This window comes from Alosa pseudoharengus, unplaced genomic scaffold (genome assembly GCF_046254945.1).
Source record: "Alosa pseudoharengus isolate Yale_2024_CS ecotype anadromous, Long Island Sound unplaced genomic scaffold, YU_APseudo_1.1 YU_APseudo_1.1_scf_14, whole genome shotgun sequence".
Lineage (NCBI taxonomy): Eukaryota > Metazoa > Chordata > Actinopteri > Clupeiformes > Clupeidae > Alosa > Alosa pseudoharengus.
Genome location: NW_027468609.1, coordinates 7,552,976 through 7,578,955, shown reverse-complemented (window position 1 = coordinate 7,578,955; position 25,980 = coordinate 7,552,976). Strand labels below are relative to the sequence as shown.

Genomic DNA, 25,980 nt, shown 5'->3' with positions numbered 1-25,980 from the left:
TCTTAACCCTCTTGGGCGTGGAGTTCACCAGAGCTTCACAGGTTGCCACTGGAATCCTCTTCCACACCTCCATGACGACATCACGGAGCTGGTGGATGTTAGAGACCTTGCGCTCCTCCACCTTCCGTTTGAGGATGCCCCATAGATGCTCAGACACTCAATAGGGTTTAGGTCTGGAGACATGCTTGGCCAGTCTATCACCTTCACCCCAGCTTCTTTAGCAAGGCAATGGTCGTCTTGGAGGTGTGTTTGGGGTTGTTCTCATGTTGGAATACTGCCCTGCGGCCCAGTTAACTCCCCTCATGCTCTGCTTCAGTATGTCACAGTACATGTTGGCATTCATTCTCTCAATGACCTGTAGCTCCCCAGTGCCGACAGCACTCATGCAGCCCCAGACCATGACACTCCCACCACCATGCTTGACTGTAGGCAAGATACACTTGTCCTTGTACTCCTCACCTGGTTGCCGCCACCCACGCTTGACACCATCTGAACCAAATAAGTTCCAGTAAACCATATCCTTAGTCTGCTTGTCTTAAGCAAACTGTTTGCGGGCTTTTTTGTGCATCATGTTTAGAAGAGGCTTCCTTCTGGGACGACAGCCATGCAGACCAATTTGATGCAGTGTGTGGCGTATGGTCTGAGCACTGACAGGCTGACCCCCCACCCCTTCAACCTCTGCAGCAATGCTGGCAACACTCATAAGACTATTTTCCAAAGACAACCTCTGGATATGATGCTGAGCATGTGCACTCAACTTCTTTGGTCGACCATGGCGAAGCCTGTTCTGAGTGGAACCTGTCCTGTTAAACCGCTGTATGGTCTTGGCCACCGTGCTGCAGCTCTGTTTCTGGGTGTTAGCAATCTTCTCATAGCCCAGGCCATCTTTATGTAGAGCAACATTTTTTTTTCAGAACCTCAGAGAGTTCTTTGCCATGAGGTGCCATGTTGAACTTCCAGTGACCAGTATGAGATAGTGTGAAAGCAATAACTCCAAATTTAACACACCTGCTCCCCATTCACACCTGAGACCTTGTAACACTTATGAGTCACATGACACTGGAGAGGGAAAATGGCTAATTGGGCCCAATTGGGACATTTTTACTAAGTGGTGTACTCACTTTTGTTGCCAGCTGTTTAGACATTAATGGCTGTGTGTTGGGTAACTTTACACTGTTATACAAGCTGTACACTGACTACTTTACATTGTAGCAAAGTGTCATTTCTTCAGTATTGAAAAGATATAATAAAATATTTACAAAAACTTGTGAGATACTGTGTGTGTGTGTGTGTGTGTGTGTGTGTGTGTGTGTGTGTGTGTGTGTGTGTGTGTGTGTGTGTACATCAGGTATTACTTCCCCTGCATGAGATGGCTGGCCGTAGATGAGGATGATGGTCAGATTGCTCGTGAGCTGGTGCCAGTGGACGAGGCCTTCATGCACAAAGAGCATAAGGAGGAGGATGAGGAGGAGGAGGGGGGGGACACCTCTTTACGCAGTCTGTTGCTCGAGCAGAAAGGTCCGACAGGCACACACAGTGGGGACTCAATGACTCATCCAATACTTAACCTATTCATACAGAATATGTATACAGTCAACACATACATGCTGACTTTATTTCCTTTGGTACCAGTGATGTGTGTATAGGATTTCTATATGAAGTAATTCATATTTGTGTATGTCCATGTTTATAGCTATGTCTACCACATTTACTCTGAGAGTGAAGACAGGTGAAAAAATGTATGCTGGGACTGATGCTAATGTCTACGCCATCCTGTATGGCACCAAAGATGACACAGGTAGAGACTGTACACTGGTACACATCCAGGTCTCATTCTTTCCCTATTTAACTTGTTCATTAGCATATGGGGTAACACTTTGCTTAAACTCAGTTTGCATCAACCCATAAAGCATTATAAGCACATCTATAAATGTGTATTAAGTGTTTATAATGCATCATAGCAACTGGCATAAGGTTACAGTATAGCTATTTACGTATATCGACTGCCCTCATAACGTGTTGTGATGTTTTAGAACAAGCCCCACTCAAGTATCAATATAAAAGTTTGGTTGAGGTCATATATGACATGTGGTGATTAAACAGCATTTGATGTAAAGCAAATATGTCATCAATGACAATGCCAATTTTAAATGTTCAAATGTGACCAGGGTTGGGTCAGATTACTTTGAAATGTAATCCATTACTGACTACAAATTACATGGCAATTTTTGTAATCAGTAACGTAATCAGGATTACCAAAAACATCTAACTTAATCTGATTACTTTAGGATTACTTTTAGATTACTTCAATAAATATGTCCCCTAAGTAAAAGACACCACCACTGAATTGATGAAAGAATTCTCATTCTATTTTTCTGTTTATTATTTCATTACATCTAAGAAATCTCTTTGCTCTGAGTAAAGCATTCCTGTGTGAATTAACTGATCTTTTCTTCCAAAAATCTTAATGTAGCCCCTTGTTTTAGTGTTACCATTTACTTTGAGGTCACCAGGTCCCATTGTCTGAAAACTAATACATTTCTATAGCTATTCTCCACTTTGGGGGTGGTATTTTGGTGGTTGAAATTTTCCCCATCCCAAAATTTATCACTTAGTCATCATGGATGTGATCATGGATCACTATTCTCCAAACATGCACAACTCAGCTTAACCTTTATAAGGGGCACACCTGGACAATGAATTTAGCTTTTGCTGGATTTTTTTGACCCAGGGACATGGCCTGAGATTGAATGTCCATTTAAATTGTGGGGGTGAGAAAATGATTCCTTTGGGATGTTTTTCAACCAGGGGGACCTGGTGACTTTCTCAAAGTAAACGGTAACACTAAAACAAGAGGCTACATTAAGATTAGGAGGAAAAGATCAGGCAGTGTGCCGAGAGACCTGCCCCAATAGTAAATAAGTTAGTTTTGATCCCGTGAGGGAAATTTGGTCTCCCAATCCGCGAATTAGTGAAGCACAGTGAACACACAGTGAGGTGAAGCACACAATGAGCACACAGTGAGGTGAAGCACACACCAACCCGGAGCAGTGAGCTGTCTGCTACAACGGCGCTCGGGGATCAATGAGGGGTTAGGTGCCTTACTCAAGGGCACTTCAGCCGTGGATGTGGGCATGGGAGAGCAGTGCTCAACCGCTTCCCCCGCCCACATTTTTTCTACTGGTCGGGGATCGAACCGGCAAGCTCGAAGCTTGTCGAATTAAAAGATAACTAGGCTATCATTAAAAAGTTGCATTGCTTGCATAATAAAATGTAATCAGGTAATCCCCAACAATGTAACTGTAATCTGATTACACAATTTTTTTATTGTAATCTGGGCTGATTATAGTTACTTGATTTTTGTAATCTGATTACGTAATCCAGATTACATGTAATCCGTTACTACCCAACCCTGAATGTGACCTCATATGCTTCTATGAAAAATGTGAATGTACATATTAGTGTGATTTCCTCATTGGCAGGGATAATCAACCTGAAGGCCTCTAAGAACTACAAGGATAAGTTTGAGGCAGGGATGATTGATGAGTTTACAGTGGAGGCAGTGGACTTGGGTAGACTTAAGCGGCTTCGTATTGGTCATGACAACTCAGGTACATGAACATTATCTCATAAATACAGATAAACAAGCGATGCAACATTATCATTAATTTGTTATTTAACTTTCTGTTCTCTATCAGTCAAACTACTTGGCGTTAACCAATGGGAATACACTCCTTGATCACGTAATCGCCACTGAAGTCCTCTAACAGGTTAAGGTTCTATTGGCGCGAAACGGCTCGGCTATATATTAGCCGGCGCGGCCAATAGCAATCACTCTTTCATTCTTCAGCGACGTCTATTGCCACTAGACCGAAAACGGAAGAATAGGATCCGAAAAGACTAACAGAAGACATTCTGACATCAAACATCTTCTCTGAAAATGAATACATATAACTAAAAAGCAAATATGTCCGAGGCCGCCCAGATGAAGCTTCGCGTCCAAGGGTGTGGGCAGTTTATCCCCGCCTTGGACCCGCATTCAATCTGTATAAGCTGTCTGGGCATATCTCATGCCCAGACAGCGTTGGTGGTCCCACAATTCTGCCCGCACTGTGAGAGGCTCGGGCCGAAGGCTGTCCTCTGCCGAGCTCACTTGCTCGAGGAGATGGAAGCCAATGGCCCCCCTCCCAGCTCCCAGTCCGCCCCCCTCGGTGAGGCACTCACGCTTCCTGAGCGGGTGCTGGTCGAGCAGGGGGAGGCAAATTTGCCGGTCGGGCTGGCTGCAGAGCCCCCCATTGGCTATTTTGGTGCGGCCTCTCCAGGCAGCTCTCTGGGGTTTCACGATGATGACCAGGTGTCCCTCGTGGCCTCCAGTCACCTTTCCAGGGCTTCGGGCCCTTCTCTGCCCTGCACAGGGCAGAGGAGCAGGGGCTGACCCACCTGCCCAAGGTGGAGGAGGCGCTGGCTGCCTACCTCGCCCCCCAGGGAGCATCAGCCCGTGGCCCGCCCACTCTTGAGCAAGGCACCTAACCCCTCACTGCTCCCTGAGCGCCGCTGTTGTTGCAGGCAGCTCACTGCGCCGGGATTAGTGTGTGCTTCACTTCACTGTGCGCTGAGTGTGTTTCTCTAATTCACGGATTGGGATACATGCAGAGACCAAATTTCCCTCACGGGATCAAAAGAGTATATATACTTATAAGTGCGCAGCCCTGGCGCAGGGCAGAGTAAAGGGGGCCACTTGGTGGCGCTGGTGCGCCATCTGGCTCACACTGTCCCAGCTACCCGACAGGGAGAAGACTCGATTGCTGGATGCGCCTATCTCCCCCTCTTGATTGTTCGGGCCAACGATGGAGAGTATGAGGGAGCGTTTTGAGGCTTCCTGCCCCGGCGGGAGGTGATCTCCCACCCGCCCACTCGCTCCAATGGCAGTACATCCGCAGAGACAGAGGCGCAGGAAGCAGCAGCCAAGATTGGCCGGTCAGCCCCAGAGGAGTAGTTACCCGCAACAGCAGCAGGGCAGGCAGCCGAGGCGTGGCTGGAAGAGGAGCCGAGAGTGCTCTGCGTCTCGCTCTGGTCCCACTGGTCAGCCCCAGTTGACGGTTGTGGCCAGCTTGGGAGGATAGCGAGCCCCACTCTAAATGCGCTAGGGGCCGTTCCTCGTTTTCAGTCAGCGTGCCAGTGTGTTCCCCTCGCACGTCTTCACAAGCACTTGTTAATAAATAACAAAAAATTAAAAATGATCATCCATAATGACTCGCGGCTCTCCCGTCGCCCCAACGGCGATGGCGGCCACCCCCGTTGCTGCCGCAGCACTGCGGCCTGGGCAGACACACACCCGGCCCCAGGCTCGGTGGCACCGGCAGTGGATGGCTCGGTGGCACCAACAGGCCCACAGCCTGAAGTGCACAAGCTCTAAATGGGTTCTCTGCACACTGGAGCACGGGTAAGAGCTACAGTTCGCCCACTCAGCCCCTCTCAGATGACAGGGTATTCGCATATTAAATTACCTCGACGACTGGGGTCTGCTGGCAGACTCCAGGACCCCCCTGAAGCTGCATGTAGCCGAGACGCTCGACCATCTCCGGCGTTTAGGTTTCCAGGTGAATTGGGCCAAGAGCCGGCTCACACCCGATTCCTTATCTGGGGCTGGAACTCAATTCAGAGAGCATGAAGGTGAGATTATCTCCAACGTGTCAGGCTGTTCTCTGAAGCTGCATCAGCAGTTTTCGCCAGGGTGCTGTGGTCAGCGTGCGTCAATGCTAGCGCCTGCTGGGGTTGCTGGCAGTGGCCTCTCATGCAGTTCCCCCTCGGCCTTTTGCAAATGCAAGATCTCCAAGCATGGTTTGCAGCGTTCCATGCACACCCTGTCAGGGACAGGAACAAACGTGTTCGAGTGGACGGGAGATGCTGGAGGGCTCTCACCTATTGGCACGCCCCCGAGAACCTCTCTGTCGGAGCCCCGCTGGGGAGGGTAGCCCACAGGCATGTGGTGACTACGGATGCCTCTGGGCTGGGTGCAGTGTGCGAGGGGCGATCAGTCCGAGGGACATGGAGCAAGCAGCTGCAGCGGCTGCATATAAATGCGCTGGAACTTTTAACAGTGCATTTGGCGCTCAAGTCAAGTCAACTTTATTTATATAGCGCATTTCATACACAGAGGTCCTTCAATGTGCTTTACATAAACAAAAGCAAACAGGAATAGTTGATAAAAGCATAGAAGGGCAATAGTCAGAGAATAGATTAAAAAGTAAAGAATACAAATAATAATAATAAGAAAACATAAAACACACAAGGTGATAGTACATAAAAGCATAAAAGGGTAATAATTTAAGTGTTTAAAAAGTAATAATTAAAAAAAAATCATAGAAACTATTAACATTTTAGATGAAAGACTTTCCTAGATTTAGACAAGTGAAAAATAAGTAATCAGTTAGCAGAAAGCATCTGAGACAAGTTTGGTCTTAGGTCTAGATTTGAAACTGGCTACAGTTGGGGCAACTTTGATCTCATCTGAAAGTTGGTTCCAGAGCTGAACTGCATAGCAACTAAACGCTGCTTCACCATGTTTAGTTCTAACAGTAGGTTTTACTAACAAGTATTTCTCCTGAGAGGTCTGGAAGGTGTGTACTGCTGAAGCATGTCTGCTAGGTAATTTGGTCCCATTCCATTTAGTGATTTATAAACAAGCAGAAGCGCTTTAAAGTCAATTCTGTGACTTACTGGAAGCCAATGCAGGGACTTAAGTATTGGAGTAATGTGATGAATTCTTTTAGTTTTTGTGAGAACCCTTGCCGCTGTATTTTGTATCATCTGAAGCTGTTTGATAGTCTTTTCAGGAAGGCCTGTGAAAAGCCCATTGCAGTAGTCAACCCTACTGGAGATGAATGCATGAATAAGTTTTTCTAGAACATGTTTTAGACATTAGCCCTCTAAGTTTGGCAATATTTGTGAGGTGGTAAAAAGCTGTTATTTAGTTATTGCTTTCATGTGGCTGTTTAAATTTAGATCACTGTCAATTATGACACCAAGATTTCTAACAGTATCCTTTGCTTTAAGGCCTTTAATATCAAGGAGAGTGGCAACCTTAAGTCTTTCCTCTTTTTTACCAAATATAATTACTTTAGTTTTTTTTTGTTCAACTGAAGAAAATGTTTAGCCTAGAAATCTAGACGCACCCTAGCGGCGGCAAATTAATTTGCTCAGCTTGTACGTCTAGTATCGAACCATAGGAATTTCTATTGGCTTAACACCGTGGATGACGGCCAATCACAGCGCTCTATTTCGTTAGAGAGTCTTAAGGCGGGCTTAACAGGATAACGACATCCTGCGACGGTGAACAACAAGGAAGGTGGCTATGGCAAACGAAGAGCGGTTGTTTGAATCGGCGTTGGCGTCAACTTTGGAGGAGTTGGACTTGTGCTTTTCTTTGAAAGTAGATCAACACAATGCACTTAAGTCATTCCTTTCGAAGAAGGATGTTTTTGCCGTTTTGCCGACCGGATACGGATATGGTCGTAGCGCTGGCCTATTGCATGCCTAGGCAGTTTGAAAGACAATTCTCTGCCCGCCCCTTGGATTAAGCGAGGTGAATGATTCGATGCCAGACTATACATGTCAATGATATAGGATGGCCCGCCAGGCTAGAAAATTTTGAGACATCCAGTTGTTAATCTTGTCTATACACTGACAAAGAGATTCAAGGGGGCTGTGATAGGAAATCAAATTGTTTGTGATGGTTTGTCCAAGTGGGAGCGTATAGAGGTTGAATAATAGTGGCCCCAAGATCGACCCCTGGGGGACACCACAGGTCAAGGATGTTGGCGTAGAGGTACAGTTGCCGATAGCAACAAACAAACTCCTTTCTTGTAGGTATGATTTAACCCAGTTGATGGCTATACCTGAAAGTCCAACCCAGTGCTCTAATCTGTGTAGTAATATTTTGTGATCAACAGTGTCGAAGGCTGCACTAAGGTCCAATAACACTAGGACTGATGTTTTGCCTGCACCTGTATTGAGGTGTATGTCATTTAAAACCTTAATAAGAGCTGTTTCAGTGCTGTGATTTGCCCGAAAACCTGACTGAAAGTAATCAAAATACCCATTTGATGTTAGGGAGGTGATTACTTGATTAGAGACTATTTTTCATTCATTTTTCAAGTTATTCTTCTTGAGAAGGGCTTTACAACAGCTGTTTTCAGGGACTTAGGAAATGTGCCAGACAGTAATGATGCATTTACAATGTGAAGCACATCTGCTGCTATGAGGTGAAGAACAGATTTAAAGAAACTGGTAGGTAGAGTGTCTAAGCCACATGTGGAGGAGTTGAGGTTCTGGACAGATTTTACAAGAGTTTCATAGTCTATCAAACTAAACTCTGACATCAAGTTAAGTTCCCCTTCCCTTGAAGCTGGAAGTTCCAAGTTTTCAAGCATTTTCGCCCGCTAATTGCAGGGCGTCATGTATTGGTGAGGTGAGACAATATGGCGACGATAGCCTATATCAATCGGCAAGGCGGCATTCGCTCCCCGCAGCTATGCCACCTGGTGAAAAAGTTGCTGTTATGGACAAGGGGTCACCTCCTCTCAGTTTGCGCAGTTCATGTTCCGGGAGAACAGAACTGGACGGTGGATATGCTCTCAAGGGGCCCTCTATTACATCGGGAGTGGTGTCTTCACCCACAGGTGGTGGAGGGGGTGTGGCAGCGCTTCGGGAAAGCTCATGTCGATCTCTTTGCCTCGCGCGAGACTACGCACTGTGTGAAATGGTTTTCCCTGACCGAGAGCGATGCTCCGCTAGGAGTGGACGCTCTGACACACGAGTGGCCGAAGGCCTTGCTGTATGCTCCTCCCCGAAGGCTTTGATCCCAACAATGTTGAAGAGAGTGAGGTAAGGCGGACACAAAGTGATTCTGATAGCTCCTCATTGGCCCGATCAGATTTGGTTTCCGGAGCTGATGGCCCTGCTGCACGGTGAACTGTGGAAACTCCCAGCCCGCAGAGACCTGCTGTCCCAGACAAGCAAGGCGATTTGGCACCCGGCTCCATAGAGATGGTAGCTAACTAAGGCTATTCGGCACAGCGGTTCCCCTCTCAGTGGTAGAGACCATATAATACAGAGCACCAGAGCTTTGTCAACGTGCTCTTGTACTCCGTGAAGTGTAAAGTGTTCGCGGACTGGTGTCAGGAGATTTTTATGCAGCATGGAATAAAATAGAAACTAGATTACTAGATTTTGTTCAAATCTACACACCTATGGCTACTGAAAAATGTAAGGTTAATTTAGCAAATGTTATTTTGAAGTATTAAAAAACATTGTTTTAGAATTTTCGAACAAAATGGTTGGTAATTAGCATGTTTACGATACATTATTCTAACCAGATTTTTCATCCTTGCATGTGTCCCCTTTGTATGTATCCTGTTTGATGTGATGTGATGTGATGTGATCATTGTGTATTTCTGTGTGTTTATAAACATGTGTGTCTTTGAGTGTTTCAGGTGGCTCTCCAGGCTGGTTTCTGGACTGGGTTGAGATTGACGCTCCGTCGCTGGGGGAACGTTTGGTCTTCCCATGTGGCCTCTGGCTGGACCGTGGGGAGGAGGATGGGGCCATTCAGAGAGATCTCTACCCAGCCCACCTCCAGACACAACACTACACACCATGTGAGGACTCTGTGTGTGTGTGTTCATTAAGAGAGTGTGAGAGAGTAAGATGTAATACTAGCCTCTGCTGGTAAGACATAGAGATGTAAGCACATTTAGAAGTTAGCTAGCAGTAACAGTAGTTTCTTTGAAACCTCCCTGGAACCAAAACATTTGAGAACCCCTGTGGATAATGCTGTGTACATGTTTATAGGCCCCCTCCTATCTGTTTTTACATGTGCTCATATGTGTTTGTGTGTTTGTTCTAGTTGTTCCGTATGAGATCAAGGTTTTCACTACTGACATCTTCGCTGCCGGGACGGATGCAGATGTGTTTATTGTTCTGTATGGTTGTGATGGCGTGGGCACCACCCAGAAGTCTCTATGTGCCAATAAAAGAGAGAGGAAAATGTACTTCAAAAGAGCCGCAGAGGACATGTTCATTGTAGAGGTGCTGTTCTGCACACATTTACATGTGCATGCACGCACACAGACACACACACACACACACACACACACACACACAGTTGCTTTAACCCATTTACTCCTAAAATGCCTGCTAAAAACGCCTATAGAATCCTATGGCATTCTAGACTAAATAACCTTATTTTCTGAGGGTTTTCTGAAAACATACTAAAAATTGTCAACGTCTACCAAAATTTAATATCTAAGCTTCTGTAGCACCTAGAAACATGAAATAAAAAGCATGCTGCGCTACGCAGCATTCAGCGGAGATTCAATGTTGCGATATGCAGCATCAGGCGGGAGATAGAATGTTGCGTCATGCAGCATCCAGCGTGAATGGGTTAATAACAATTCGCACTGCTCTGTGAGGATTTTTTGTTTGTGCATATGTCATAGTTGTCTTTTTTTCACATTAGTCACATGATCCATTGCTTGATGATATTGTCATGCCTGTCAGTAATGGCTGCTTAAATGTCCACAGTTGGAGGATACTGGTGAAGTTATAGAGAAGATTCGTGTTGGTCATGACAACCGTGGAGTGAATCCAGGCTGGCACCTGGATCGGATTGAGATCAGACAACTGCTGAGGAAGGGAAAGGTATGTAAACATATTATGCATGCTGACTGTATAAACACACAAACACACACACACACACCAACACACAGACAACACAAATGTGTGAAAAGAAATCCTGTTGCTTGATTGATTTTCATAGATATCATGTCCTTGTTAAGGTTTTCACAAAGTGATAAAGGTCTTACAGAGAGCTTTCTTCATTATAACTTGCACCACTATGCCACTTGCTTACTTAGGTCAAACAGAACTACCTCAGCCATTTATTGGCCTGACTTTGCACTACTATATTGACTGTCTATGCACAATTGCACAATTTCAACCCAATTTTGCTGCTCTTATTTATTCATTGTATGTGCCTTCTTATTTACTTTTTATTGTTTACTTGAATGTTATGTTTGTCTGTGGACTTAATTAGTAAAATTATGTCTTGTCACCAACGTGGGATAGTGAGAAATGTAATTTCGATCTCTTTGTATGTCTTGGCATGTGAAGAAATTGACAATAAAGCAGACTTTGACTTTGATTATGTGTATGTGTGTGTGTGTGTGTGTATGTAGGGGTCAGAGACAGCAATATTTCCATGTGAGAGATGGCTGGCCACCTCAGAGGAGGATGGGGAAACTGTCTGTGAGCTGGTGCCCTCTGAAATCATCACAGAGAAACTCGCACGAGATGGAACTCTCAAAGTCTCACAGTTTGAGGTGGACGACGCTCTAGAGAGTAGGTGTTTCTGCATGTGCAGGCCTTACACATGCGTTTATTCACTATATTTATCATTTTCATTTGTTTGTTTGTAAATACCTTAGCTTAGCAATGTAAACTAATGTAGTTTGAGAATGTTGACTTGGGCCAGATAGATTATGATGATAAGAAATGTTATTGACTCATAAACACATGCACACATTGCAGACATACTGTATGTTTGTGTATTAACCTGAACTTGTGTATGATTGTGTTTGGTGGTTGTAGTTCACAACTACAAAGTTGTTGTGAAAACAGGTGACATGTATGGGGCAGGGACAGACGCAAATGTGTTCATCACCATCTATGGAGATCTGGGAGACACAGGGGAGAGGCAACTCAGCAAATCAGCAACCAACAGCAACAAGTTTGAGAGTGGAGCGGTAAGACAAGAAAGACACTTATACATGTGCAAAGTGCAAAAAAGTCACACACAGTGATATGAACTGCATGTACACATGGGAATAAACAGACAAATACAAAGGCCCTCTAACCCAAAGCTTAGATGTGATGATGATGTGTTTTTTTTTTTGCAGGTGGATGAGTTCAATTTAGAGGCTGTAGAGCTTGGACTGGTGTTTATGATCCGTGTTCGTCATGACAACAGCTTGCTGAGTCCTGACTGGTACTTGGAGGAGGTGGAAGTAATAGACCTGGACACAGAGAAGAATTTCCTCTTCCTGTGTGAACGCTGGCTGTCCAGGAAGAAAGAGGATATGAAAATCTGCCGAGTGTTATATGTAAAGGTGTGTGTGAGTGTATGTGTGTATGAAAGTGTGTATACCAGTATATGTGTGTGAGAGTGTTTATGTCTCTGAGTGATACAGGGAGAGAGAGATGATACTGGACAGACAAGGATATGTCTGCTTTAGTGCGTATAAGGGTGTGTGTGTGTGTGTGTGGGAGAGAGAGAGAGAGAGAAATATTTATGTTCAATCTATGTGCTTTTGTAGGGTTATGAGGGTCCCAGGGATGGCAGTGGCTTACGGGGACTGGACAGCAACATGAACCAGAGAGACAAAGACAGCAGAGACAAAGAGGACAGTTTATGTGAGCAAAGACACCCAAGCCCAGATATAATCTGCACACACACACACACACACACACACACACACACACACATATATATATATATATACCCAAGTCCAGATATAATCTGCACACACACACACACACACATATATATATATATACCCAAGTCCAGATATAATCTGCACACACACACACACACACACACACACACACACACACACATATATATATATATATACCCAAGCCCATATATGATGTGCATAATGTAGAAACAATAGAACTGCTCTGACAAACAAAATATTGCAGATGGCTTAATATCAATATTGTAACACCTCCATTTATCACCCATTTTGTCCGAAAATTCTAAAACAACAATGTTTTTTAATACTTCAAAATAACATTTGATAAATTAACCTTACATTTTTCAGTAGCCATAGGTGTGTAGATTTGAACAAAATCTGGTTTGGTTCTTACCAGGGCTTTTACTGCCTGAAATATCCGATTTTGTTTACTGCGCTCGGAGGTTAGTGCTGGCCTGTGGGGTATTCCAGAAAGGAGGTTTAACAAACACTGAGATAAAACTTAACCTCTGGGTTGTCTGAACCTGTGGCGACTAAACCCGAGCTGTCGGTTCCAAAACACCGGTTATCAGTTAGTTCAATCAACCCTGTGTTAGATAACCTCGAGTTGTGCGCGTTCACGGCGAACTTATAAAGGCATCATCTATTGAGAGTCGAAACCATGAGTGAAACCGGCGAAACGAAGAGCACCGTATTTTTCAGGCGGAGTAGCAAGTTCTCCTCGAGGCTTACGAAGAGGAGAGAACTGTGATAACAAAAAAAAGAGCAATACTTGAGCGTCTGCCAAGGAACGAGACCTTGTTTGACAGAGAGCCTAACTGACCGTGTAAATGCGTACGTTTAGAATAGCCTATGTCAAAAGCACAATTAAATAATTTAGTGGACATTACATATTGTATTGACTGCTTTGAATGATGCTTTCTTAAACTAGCCTACCTTGTCACAGATTGAGTGGGCCATAGACTCCTTGAGAATCACAAATGTAATTTTCTATTTTAACGCGGGTTCTGCAGCTGTGGGCCAAGTTAAACATTTGCGCTCCAGCATCGGAAGGGTGATGAATGTCGGAAGGCATGGGTAGCCTATCCTCTATCCCCCAGTAGCATACCCATCAAGTTCTCCTGTAATTGCACATATAACATTAAGGGCCCTATCATGACATTCTAAAGTGCATCGTCACTCGTCAAAAGTCTATTCAAATTTAGTAGGATGTCCAGTTCACATTGGGAGGGTTTTCGTCCTCAAAAGTGGAGCGCATGGCGTAACAAGGTGTTCCTAGGTCTTTTAATCAGTCATATGGGTGTGTTTGGGGCGTAACATCATTTTAAACCAATGAGAATGACATCTGTCATTCCCTTTAACGGCGCAACGCGCGATATGTCAGATAAATGCATCGGTATTTTGGCATTCAACGGCGCATTTGAAGGAGGCTGCTTGCGAGACCGTATGGAATAGTCATTCTTAAACCATGCTTTACTAAAACTTAGCATAGCCTTCACGCATTTGCACTCGTCTATTATTTGAACTCATTGGCAAAGTGAAACTAACTTCACCAAGGAAGTCAGTCAACGACAAGACAGTTATATGCAGTTACTTTCACTATTGACTGACAATGGGTTACCATCGAAAACATAGGCTGGAAAAAGCAACACTTACCCTAATGTTGCTCAAATGACTGAATAAAACAACATTTATCCTGCAGAGGAGTTGCTTATATCTCGTGACAGTGCGTCTTCAGCTGTGCTCCATACGTGTCTCTCGCCTCTCCCCTAATCACTTTTAACCGTCATTACCAATTTGCAAATGATGGTGAATAACTACTCATCATGAGATGTACAGTATTTCGTAATATCTTTATTCTAATTATGTTTAACATTGTAATCGTGCAATTTGTAATGCTTTGCATGGACGTGCGCTGGTGTGCGTTCATGAATGATAGAAGGATGGTGCGTGCACCTGCCAATATGACTGTTGACATGCGCTCTTAAAATAGCATATGAACAACTCGCCATTGACTTCTGACCAGGTTTAGGTGGTGTATGATAGCGATTTTTAGAGAACGCGCCAGGGCCCGCCCTAGGTTGTTAATTGCCACACCCCTGGGCGCAATGCTTAAAAAATAAAGGTGCAAAATACCGAATTCAACTTCGCGCGACTGAAAAACGAACTGTACGCCATGCGCTGGTGCCCCAAAATATAGCCCTAAGTTACAGCCTACACATTAATAAGTCTGTAGTGGATCTGATAGTATTCTAGTAAGGTGTAGGCCTGCCCTAACGCACCCTGTTGAAATGTGTCGCTCAAATTAGACTCCCGGATAGGCTACATCATTCCTGGCATCGTGTAGGCCTACTGGGCCCTGCCATTTCGCCTCCACGTTTGTGATAAGATGTGAAGCATAATCACATATAAAAAGAGAAGTGGCCTATGACCTATCCATTCGACCATAAGGACATTCTGAAAAAGCCAATGCCCGTTAATTGAAGCTCACCAGCTAAGACAGCCTATCGTCGGTGCACATTTGGAAAACTTAATAAGTGATGCTGACCTGCCAGTTGGGTACTAATGATCCTCGTGGGTTTGTGTCCATGAAAACGAATGAACTGCTTTAGCGCAAGGCAAACTTTACGCACCGACCGACACTACAAAAACTCCCAGTCGGAAAGCGCGTGTGTAGCCTATTAAAAACTATTTTGTCCCAAATGCCATCAGCATTCTTAACCAAACTTAGTGACAACACGCATAGCCCTACCTGCATGACAGCTGTTATGCAGTCTTTATTTAAACGTATTTATTAATTTTCTACATGTTTTCCCTTTTTTGTAGGCTACTGTACTTGTTTTAATTATATCTTCAATGTGTCTGAGATGTTGTTTGTCCATCTGTCTGGTGGGCCAAAGACAAATGTCCACTATGGTGTAGGCTAGCTAGCCTACATTAAAGATTTATTTTATTCTATTATAATCCACCATGCGTAATGTAGGGATGGAGAATGCTTTTCAAGCCTATAGCCTATATTTAGGATTCAGCTGAAAAACTCTAGCGCTCTTGAAAAACTCGTTTAGAAAAGAATGTGTAGGCTATCATGTGATGTCGTTTTCTATCGCCCTCTCACGGTGAATTGCACGGATGAATATTAGCCTACATGATTTTGTGCTTCTTTGTAAATCGGACCTTCGTCAAAATGAAACGCCATTGTGTGACAAGTGTAAAAATAGCGGCCTGGTTGAACATGCACTGAAATAACCGAACATAATTAAACATAACCTGAACAAAACCTACCCCCTACCAGGTTAAGTTCAGAGCCTGTGTTACCATAGTTACTTACATAGCCTGGTCATTTTTGAGCTTTCTGGAACTGAAATCCCAGGTTTACCATTTACTCTGGGTTTACATACCCAGTTAAGTTCAGAGCCTATGTTACCATAGTTACTTACATAGCCTGATCATATTTGAGCTTTCTGGAACTGAAATCCCAGGTTTACCACTAACTCTGTGTTAACATACCCAGTTAAGCAAGTAAACCTGCTTTCTGGAATACCCCTCTGGTGTGTCATCTACTTCCACCCTTTCAACGGCACATGAACGGTTCGACTGAGAATTCTCGTCGTTACCTCAAAATTCCACTGGAGCTCCAAGCGGATTTGTACACGCAGCTTATAAGACTGTTTATAGCTTTTCGAGTCACGGTAAAATGTAATTTTTGGGACATATCTAATTTAGATACACTTATGGTGTGGGTTACCACCACCAACTAGGTATTTATTACCTGATTAGTTTTGTTTCTCCCCATGGGACAACACAGGTCCAGAGGGCACTTTACTAAATTGCATTGGATGATAGGAATCAAGTTCCTGCTACATATGAACCCTACCTGGAGCTATGCTTCATGCATGCATTTAAAATAAAATGGAAACTGGAAACCAGAGCAAAGGGCATTATTTATGCACAGTTGGACGAATGATACCACAGATGAGAATTAATGGAAATTATAAACAGTGGTGTTTGTTAAAATGTGTGTGTTATTCATTGTTACACCATCTAGATAAAAACAATTCTTAAAGGATAATTCCGGTATTTAGCACTTTGAGTCCCTTTTTCTGGTTTGTTTTGGATGAACTAGAGTGGTGGACACCGAAATTTTGACGATGGGTCCTGTCTCGACTTTCTGACTCGTTTAGAATCGCCTTTGACTGGCTGGCTATGGGCATGCACAAACATGTCCTTAAAACAACAACAACAATTTTTAACGTTCATTTTTAAAACTGTGCAACTCACCGAGTGGTTAGTGATGTTCGTTGATGTTCCAAAACAAGTAGCGTAGCGAAATACAGTTTCTGTCGTGTTCTATTTGCCATTTTGTAAAATCCAATAGATTTCTGTTGGAAGACTCATTGCTCCTTGATATCACTGCACTACCGGAAACGGAAAGGGGGTCTGTTTACGGTTGTAGTCTTTCCCCCTCGAGACCTTCTTTTACTGTCTATGCTTCAGACTCAAATGTTGAGCGGAAGTTTATACACGGTTGTGTGGTATCTGAAAAAATTGTTCCACAATAGCAAATAACACAGATTGAATTCATACATTGTGCTGATTTGTTTTAAATAATCAATGAACACCACCACTAACCACTCGGTGAGTTGCACAGTTTTGAAAACAAACGTTAAGGGTTGTTTTAAGGACATGTTTGTGCATACCCATGGCCAGCCACTCTGAAACAGTCAAAGGTAATTCAAAACGAGTCAGATAGTCGAAACAGGACCCATCGTCAAAATTTCGGTATCCACCACTCTAGTTCATCCAAAACAAACCAGAAAAGGGACTCAAAGTGCTAAATACCGGAATTATCCTTTAACACAATCAACATTTTCAACAGCTCACTAATATCTGCTTGGAAGCACCAAGATTTTGGGTTCTATAAGAACATGGGAACCCATAATTGAGGTCTTCCAGTATGCCTGCGTGTGTGTGTGTGGGCTGGCTAAGCATATATGGTGATGTGGTGATGTGTTGTGATGTGTTGTGTTGTGCCCAGTGATCCCCTATCACTTCACTGTGACGACAAGTGATGAGGATGATGCGGGGACCACCAGCCGTGCATACGTCATCATCCATGGACGAGAGGGAGCCACAGACCGTATGTGGCTGGAATTGCCCCAAGAAAAAAGCGGCTTTTTGCCTGGAGCTCTGGACAACCTCCACTGTCGAGGCAAAGATGTGGGAGATATCAAACGAGTGGAGGCAAGATGCATAATTCACCATACAATATCACTTTTGTCATTAAAACTGTATTGTTTACATCAGTGGTGCAGTCTTCTCCTGGTTCGGCTAGAGGTTTCCACTTCAACTGAGCTTGATCGTATTATCATATTCCCTTTACAGAAAATATGTATCCAAATACATATTATAGGTTTATAAGTAACTATACCATCTCTGCATTTTAATAACAAATAATTACAATACAATAATAATGTCATTTTCATGTCAATTTCTTGATAAATATTATAATAAATTATGATAAAAATAATTTCTATACTATGAAATTGTGTATGTGTTAATAGCTGGGTCATGATGGAGCAACTCCCGAGAGTTGCTGGCTGGTGCATGAGTTGTCAGTTGCTGTGCCAACAAAAGCAGTGCAGTATGTGTTCCTGTGTAAGTGCTGGTTGGCCAAAGACCGTGGTGACTGTCTCACTACCTGTGTGCTCCACATCATGGATGCTGTTGTCATCTCCATTGCACAAAAGGTAAGAAACACACACTCACATAAATTCTGTGAACTGACACAAAAATATACAATAGATCCATTTTTTGTGAACACAGATTCTGATTTACTTACTTTATCTGCTTTTTTCCCCTGGCTCAGATCATCTATGAGGTAACTGTGGTTACAGGTGATGTGCAGAATGCAGGAACAGACACACAAATTTACTTGACTATATTTGGGGTCAACGGAAGCTCAGATGAGAAGCTGCTGCCAAAGAATGGAGACAGGTTCTCACCCCACACTCTCATTCTCACACACAGGGAGTGGTGTGCTTTCATTAGTACACGTTCGTGTAGTACCCTATGTGCACTGTGTGCTTACTGGCGGAGTGCGCAAATTTTAACAGAATAGTATTGTCTCATATCAAACTCTAACTCCGTGCACTTCACGGAAATGACGATCGCAACATTTAAATATAACTTTATTGGCGTCCTCAATTCGACAGTGACATGGTCATACTGTGTCAAAACATGAACTGTTTATGTTATAACTTGCTTGTACCTCTGTAAAGTGTGTTTTCCACTGCTGCTGCTAAAGCTTTCTCAACCGCGATTACCACAAGTTTGAAAACGCTCCCTACCCTTCCGCTATTTGGCCAAGATGGCTTCTGTTGAGGGCGAAAAGTGTCCAGTGTTCCACACTTAGCTTTTTGACCGTTATGAGTAGAGGCGGACAGAGTACACAGCTTCATTACTTGAGTAAAAGTACAGATACCCTTTGCTAAATTTTACTCAAGTACAAGTAAAAGTACAACAGTCAGATGTCTACTTAAGTAAAAGTACTGAAGTACTTATTTTTAAAAGTACTTGAGTATCAAGAGTACAAGAGTAGCTTAAATTTTCTAAATATATTGAAAGTAAAATCAAGTCATTTTGATCTTTTTACCATGTTGCCAGGGATGGGCAGTATTGCTCATGTATATAAATGTATACATGTATGTTTGCATGTATATAAAATACGTATTTCAAATACAAAATACTATTTTGTAATTGAAACACTTGAAGCGAAAACTATCATTAACTTGTTCAGAAAATTGAAATAGTCTGGCAAAGTGGAGCCACGGGTTGGCACATTCCCGGGATGGACCTGTTGCGTCTTCATCCACTGTTTCGTCCATGGTTTCGTCTCTTATCTAAATCTGACCATGGAGTTGACTTTGGCGGAAAGCTGAAGGTGATTGCTGATAGGCTGTCCCAATCAGTGGTGCCTGCACAATCCAATCACGTTTGAGAGGGAAAAAACAAATTGAGGGTTTCCAAGATTTTTCTTTTTTCCTTTTTTTTTAGAAGAAGTAACAGGTACTCACGGTTATGGGTAGAAATGTAGTGGAGTAAAGAGTACAATATTTGCCTCTCAAATGTACTTGAGTACTCCCCAAAAATGATACTCGAGTAAAGTACAGATCCCTCAAAATTGTACTCAAGTACTGTACTCAAGTAAATGTACTCCGTTACTGTCCGGCTCTGGTTATGAGTAATCCATCCTGGGACTTGCAGCGCCCTTCGTGTTGTTGGAATTTTCAGTGTGAACACCCTCATGCACATAAAAATAGGTATTGTAAGTGCAGAAGTACACGATTTGAGACACAGTTTGGGTTTTATTAGTGGTACAGTGAAAGTGGTATAGTGAAAGTGTGAAGGTCCCAACAGAATGTGTGAATGTGTGTGTGTGTGTGTGTGTGTGTGTGTGTGTGTAGATTTGAGCGTGGACAAAAGGACACGCTCATTCTTGAGGTTGAAGACATTGCACCGCTGAGAAAGATGCGGGTCCGAGTTGACGGCTCTGGCAGCCGACCCGACTGGTTCCTGGAAAAGGTGAGTGTGTGTGTGTGTGTGTGTGTGTGTGTGTGTGTGTCTGTGTCTGTGTGTGTGTTTATGTATAGGCCAACGTTGCATATGTTTGGAGGCGTGGTTTCTAATGAATGTGTTTGCATTTTAGCTACCAACACTCCTGAAGTGTAACTGAAAAAGCTTCCCACTTTTGTGGTCACATTCTTGCCCTGCTCTCCCCTCTCTCCTATATTATACACTGACCTGCATCACTTTGAGGGAGTGTGGCAATGTTTTTATTTCGTCAGGTATTTCTGGGGCGTTTCTCTTTTGGTCTTTTGGGAAACATACACCTTATAACCAGAAGTAGCCAGAAAGTTGTGGATATGGTTCTCGGCCATTCTGCCCCTGAGAAAGGCACCTTAACCCAAGTTGCTCTAGGGGATTGTCCTAACAATTGTTTTTTTTTAAAGTCGCTTTGGATAAAAGCATCAAGTAAGACATATTTGGATTTATGTGCGTGTAGGTTGTCCTGTGTAACGTACAAACTGATGAAGTGGCAGAGTTTAGGTACTCTGAGTGGCTGTCGACCACCCTTGGCACCAAAAAGACATTGAGCGCTGACATGCCTGCTGTCATAGACGGGGAAGAAATGGTGGGGCTGACCAACTACATTATACACGTCAAGACAGGCGACGCCATGGGTACGCACACATACAAACTACAAATGCACACACACTACCTTTCATACACACACACACACACACACACACACACAATGTGTATAGGTTAATGTTGGTTATTCACTCACTATGATGTGACTGGCTGCTGTCGTTATATGTATGGCTTGCTGCTTATGTTGTCGATTTGTCATGTTTAGGTGCAGGGACAGATGCCAATGTGTGGTTAATGATCTTCGGTGAGAATGGGGACACGGGACCGCTGGCACTCAAACGCTCCAACAACATTAACAAGTTTGAACGCAAAGATATGGACACCTTTCAATTCCCAGACATGCTCAGCTTGGGCAACCTTTCTAAAGTTCGGCTATGGCACGACAATGCAGGTGCGTCCATGCAGCGAAATAATATACAGCTCTGGAAAAAATGAAAAGAGCACTGCACATTTGAATGAGTTGACAGTCATATTCAAAATTAAGAGTCCACTACACACTTGATTATAACCGTCAACTCATTCGAATGTCACACAGCAACCGTAAGATGACATCAGAAAAATGTGTAGTGGTCTCTTCATTTTTTCTAGAGCTGTATACTCCAGTCAATTTGATCACAGTTTGAACCAGATCACATCAGATTACCCAACTAACATGTGCGAGTGGATCTTATGGTAATTCACCTTTGTCATGACTGTAAATATGAATATGGTTAAAAAATAGCTGTGTGTGTGTGTGTCTAGGCCCAGCTGCTGGTTGGTTTGTTTTCAACGTGGATATACGAGATGACGTCCTGGATCAAACTTTCCGTTTCCCATGCAAAAGGTGGTTTGCCAAGAAAGAGGATGATGGACAGCTGATACGAGAGCTGGGCTGTGCCAACAACGACATTCTGGACCTCAATGAGACAACCCGTAAGTGTGTCTTAACCCTTAAAGGTGTACCGTGATGGGAATTCAACATAGAATTATTTTAGAACCTTCAATTGTTGCGGAACGGAATCTTATGTTAGAATGTTCAAAAACCCACACCTTTAGGCGGGGATTACATTAGCCAGCGGCAAGCGGCAGGCTTCCTATTGTTCTCTATGGTTCGGCAGCGGAACGGTGGCAACGCTAGCGTTGAACAAGCTGAGCGTTGAACAAGCTGAGTGTTGAACTTAGTTAAACTTTCAAAGCGCAACGCGAGCGTATTCAATTGACAAACCGTTTGTGTTGCTTAGGAACAAGATAAAACTTATTATGGTCTGAGCGTTGCGTTACGTTTGCAGCTTGCCGCTGGCTGATGTGATCCTCGCCTTAAAGGAGAATTCCGGTGTGATATTGACCTAAAGTGTGTTGAAACATGATACCGAGTGTGAACGTATGTCTCATAGCCCATCTCGGCTTGTCCCCTGCACTCCAAAATCTGGCGCTAGTTAGCCGATGCTACCAACAGCTTTTTCAATGGTGGTGCTTCGGCATCGGGCTAGCCATGCAAATAAATCACTGTTTTACACCATTTACGAGGCTCAATGTATCTCCACACTTCATTGGTAGACTTCCGAGGGCCCTGACATTTAAAACGAGACATTGAGAACTTTGAAAAAGCACTGGTAGTTTACTTACAAGACGATTTATACAGACAGTATCTTCACAAAGTTTAGCGTTTGCAGCCATAATAATAATTCTGTGGAAATGCATGGATTCCAGTTGCTGCTACTGGAAGAAACTGGAATCCATGCATTTCCACAGAATTATTTTTGGAATCTGATCCCTTATCATACCTGTTCATTCTTACTCGTCGCTCGACTTATCGTGACTAAATTCAAGATGGCTGCAAACGCTAAACTTCGTGAAGATACTGTCTGTATTTGTCTGAACTTGAATTTCCCCTGGGTATCAATAAAGTATCTATCTATCTATCTATCTATCTATCTATCTGTATAAATCGTCTTGTAAGTAAACTACCAGTGCTTTTTCAAAGTTCTCAATGTCTCGTTTTAAATGTCAGGGCCCTCGGAAGTCTACCAATGAAGTGTGGAGAGATACATTGAGCCTCGTAAATGGTGTAAAGCAGTGATTTATTTGCATGGCTAGCCCGATGCCGAAGCACCACCATTGAAAAAGCTGTTGGTAGCATCGGCTAACTAGCGCCAGATTTTGGAGTGCAGGGGACAAGCCGAGATGGGCTATGAGACATACGTTCACACTCGGTATCATGTTTCAACACACTTTAGGTCAATATCACACCGGAATTCTCCTTTAAGGGTTAAGGGGGTACCACTGAACATTAACCGATATCTTTTATAAGACCATTAATGAAATGTAAAAAAGTAAAATTCTATTGACCAAAACATAAATAGTTAAAATAATCACAGGTTAATGGCTAGTGAACACAAAAAAAACATACGTAGACAGTAAACACTTATGGCCAGCTAGAATGAAGTTTGTATCAAATTAGTCTAGTGATCCTCTAACAAATACATCATATGTCTCTAGGTGAGGTGTTTCTTATGCACTGATGAACTGTTATATGAACTGAAATGTTTTTTTATGTCTGGTAGAGTATGAAATCATCACAGTAACCGCAGATACAGATGAGGCAGAGACGCGAGAGAATGTGTGGATGATCTTGGAGGGAATGAAGGGACGTTCCAAAGAGCTTGTTCTAGAAAATTCAGCGAAGAAAAGGCGATTCCTACGGTAATGTATAGGCCTATTGTGCCTTTGCTAAGTCATTTTAATTGTGTATATTGTATGTATGTGAAGTTCTTTCATGTCTATCAAATTGTATGTGTATTGATGTGGTCATTCATATTTAATATTTCATTTTTGTGCCCACACAGCGGGAGCACAGACAGATTTGAGTTCACCACTAAGGTTGTGGGTAACATTGCGGGTATCTGTGTTGGCCACATACCCAAAGATGGGAAGAAGCCCAAAATTGAATCCTTTTGGCATGTGTTAGAAGTCACTGTCACAGAGAAATCGCTCGGAAACAGGTAGGTGGACTTTGAACGGATAAGAGTGATGACACAGAAACAAGTACAGCAACACCAGGTTATGTTGCTCCATAAAGCCAGATTGACGATATTTGTATGCACAAGATTAATGAGATAAGTTATTGCTAACTCTCTGTCTCCCTCAGGTTCATATTCAACTGTAATGCTCAGATTCCCCTCTCCACCAATCGTGACGACCCTGTGATGTTCGGGCGCAGCAAGATCGTGGAGAGCTTTATCTCCAAGGCCCGCAGCCTGCGGCCAGTCACGTACGAGATCATCGTGGTCACGGGTGACGAGAGTGGGGCAAGCACAAACGCCAACGTCTTCATCACACTCTTCGGCACCACTGGGGATTCGGGCCGACGGGGCTTGCGGCAGCGCCTGCGTAACTTGTTTGAGGCCGGCCGGACCGATTTCTTCTCATTGGAGCTGCTGGACATGGGCGATCTGACACACGTCATCATGGAGCACGACAGCAAGGGCCTCGACCCCAGCTGGCTGCTGGAACGCGTGGACGTCATCAACACCGCCAACGGAATCACGACCTCCTTCATATGCGGGAAGTGGTTGGACAAGAATAAGGCGGACGGACTGACGCGCCGCATGCTCTTCCCCAAATACTGACGTACTCATGCACCGCTCCCAAGATCAAATACTGACGTACTCATGCACCGCTCCCAAGATCAAATGGAAACTACATTTCTGATGTTACAAAAATTACATATTACGCCCCAGCCGTGGCGCAACTGGCTGGGGCACCTGCATCATACCCGGGTTTGATTCTTTTAAATATATTAAAATATATATATATATATAAATGACATATTTCATGTGCTGCACCCTGTGACTCAGAATTTGACAATAGGAGCACTGGCAGACACAAATGTGTGGATGAGAGCTTAACATCCTAATGCTTTCTAATGAGGCGAGAATGTCCAATAAGGCGATGTCCAGATCTGATGACACGCCGTGCAAACCCCTAATGGTATAGACTGATGCTGTAATTGTGTTTAGAGTTTTGAAAATGTGACAACTGGTTAGACAAACGCTTGTTAGCGACTGAAAAAAACTGTAATGTGACACATGGGTTTTCTTTCATAACAGTGTGAACAACACAAGTCACGTGGAATCTGACTTTTTCAGTTCTGATTTTGGGCCACTTCCATATGTGGTACTAAATCAGATACAGCTCCCATTTTTTGCATTGTGGCCTCAGTGTGAACGGTCATTGACATTCGTTACCACCTGCTTTTGAATTTGCTGGCTTACTGGCTATCTATTTACAAATGACACTCCCTGTTCAGCCTCCGTGTGCACTTCTGGAAGGTAGCGTGCTGTGTTGTTGATGGCCTCCTCTCCGCATACAGGTCAGTTCAGGACTTCCACACCAGTCCACACTGGAGTTGGAGTCTGATACTGGCCACATTTAAATTGTTTAAATAAATTTGACCAAAAGAAAAATCCAAAAGAAAAAAAATCAGAATTGAGCATGTAAATCAGAATTTGAGCATGCAAAGATAGCCAGCATCGTGTTTTCCCTCTAGAGGAGTTACGATGAAATCGACTCAGTGGAGACCTCTGTGAATCCTCTAAGGCAGCACTGTGTCACTGCCTTCACTACTACATAACTCAGGCACATGCAGATACCACAATCTCCCTGACCTATGAACCCTACTGAGGTGAGGGTTACCAGACCTTGCCAGATATGACCTGGCAGTGCCAGGCAAAGCAGACAGACACAGCAGTTCCAATCTGATGTGCGTGGAGAGAAATTGAGGCCCGTGATTAACTGAATGTTGTGACAACATGTCTGCATGAAAGGGTGTTGAGGAATAAAGGTGTGACCCATGTTTACCTGGGGTCATTTTATTACATCAATTTATGACATTGTCTTTTCTGTCCTCGAACAGCTGGACGGATACAGAAACCATAGAAGCAAATGCTATTATTAAGTACATGGGACAATGTGTGCATAGGAAACAGGTTACCTTAGAGTTAAATGGACACCAGGCAACGTTTTCGTGTTAATTACTCATCTTCGGTATATGGATAAATGACTCATTACAGGGCGAATGAAGACTCTCTCCCCGCCCCTACTGCCTGTAGGAAGAATATCCCGCTTGCAAGTTCAGCGTAACGGATGATGCAAAGAAAAGGAAAAAAGCTTCAGACCGAGCGAGGGGGAGTTTCGTAGAGAAAAAGCATCAGGCTTGCCTGGTGTCCCTTTAATAAAGCCTAGGTTACTTATAATT

The 25,980-nt window shown here is 43.6% G+C and overlaps 1 protein-coding gene across 1 annotated transcript in view; it reads left to right on the top strand.

Moving 5' to 3' along the window:
- The window catches only part of LOC143122793 (lipoxygenase homology domain-containing protein 1-like), a 75,267-nt gene extending 49,467 nt beyond the window's left edge, over window positions 1-25,800 (top strand). The window contains exons 23-42 of the mRNA XM_076283677.1: window positions 1,349-1,518; window positions 1,694-1,798; window positions 3,483-3,611; window positions 9,495-9,659; window positions 9,908-10,089; window positions 10,585-10,701; window positions 11,238-11,400; window positions 11,650-11,804; window positions 11,958-12,167; window positions 12,375-12,471; window positions 17,569-17,774; window positions 18,095-18,280; window positions 18,400-18,527; window positions 19,997-20,114; window positions 20,596-20,773; window positions 20,950-21,135; window positions 21,486-21,656; window positions 23,288-23,426; window positions 23,570-23,725; window positions 23,872-25,800. Of these exons, the coding sequence (XP_076139792.1) occupies window positions 1,349-1,518; window positions 1,694-1,798; window positions 3,483-3,611; window positions 9,495-9,659; window positions 9,908-10,089; window positions 10,585-10,701; window positions 11,238-11,400; window positions 11,650-11,804; window positions 11,958-12,167; window positions 12,375-12,471; window positions 17,569-17,774; window positions 18,095-18,280; window positions 18,400-18,527; window positions 19,997-20,114; window positions 20,596-20,773; window positions 20,950-21,135; window positions 21,486-21,656; window positions 23,288-23,426; window positions 23,570-23,725; window positions 23,872-24,352 (3,442 nt within the window). The 3' untranslated portion in view covers window positions 24,353-25,800. The remainder of the gene's footprint in view (window positions 1-1,348; window positions 1,519-1,693; window positions 1,799-3,482; window positions 3,612-9,494; window positions 9,660-9,907; window positions 10,090-10,584; window positions 10,702-11,237; window positions 11,401-11,649; window positions 11,805-11,957; window positions 12,168-12,374; window positions 12,472-17,568; window positions 17,775-18,094; window positions 18,281-18,399; window positions 18,528-19,996; window positions 20,115-20,595; window positions 20,774-20,949; window positions 21,136-21,485; window positions 21,657-23,287; window positions 23,427-23,569; window positions 23,726-23,871) is intronic.
- The last annotated feature ends 180 nt before the right edge of the window (window positions 25,801-25,980 follow it).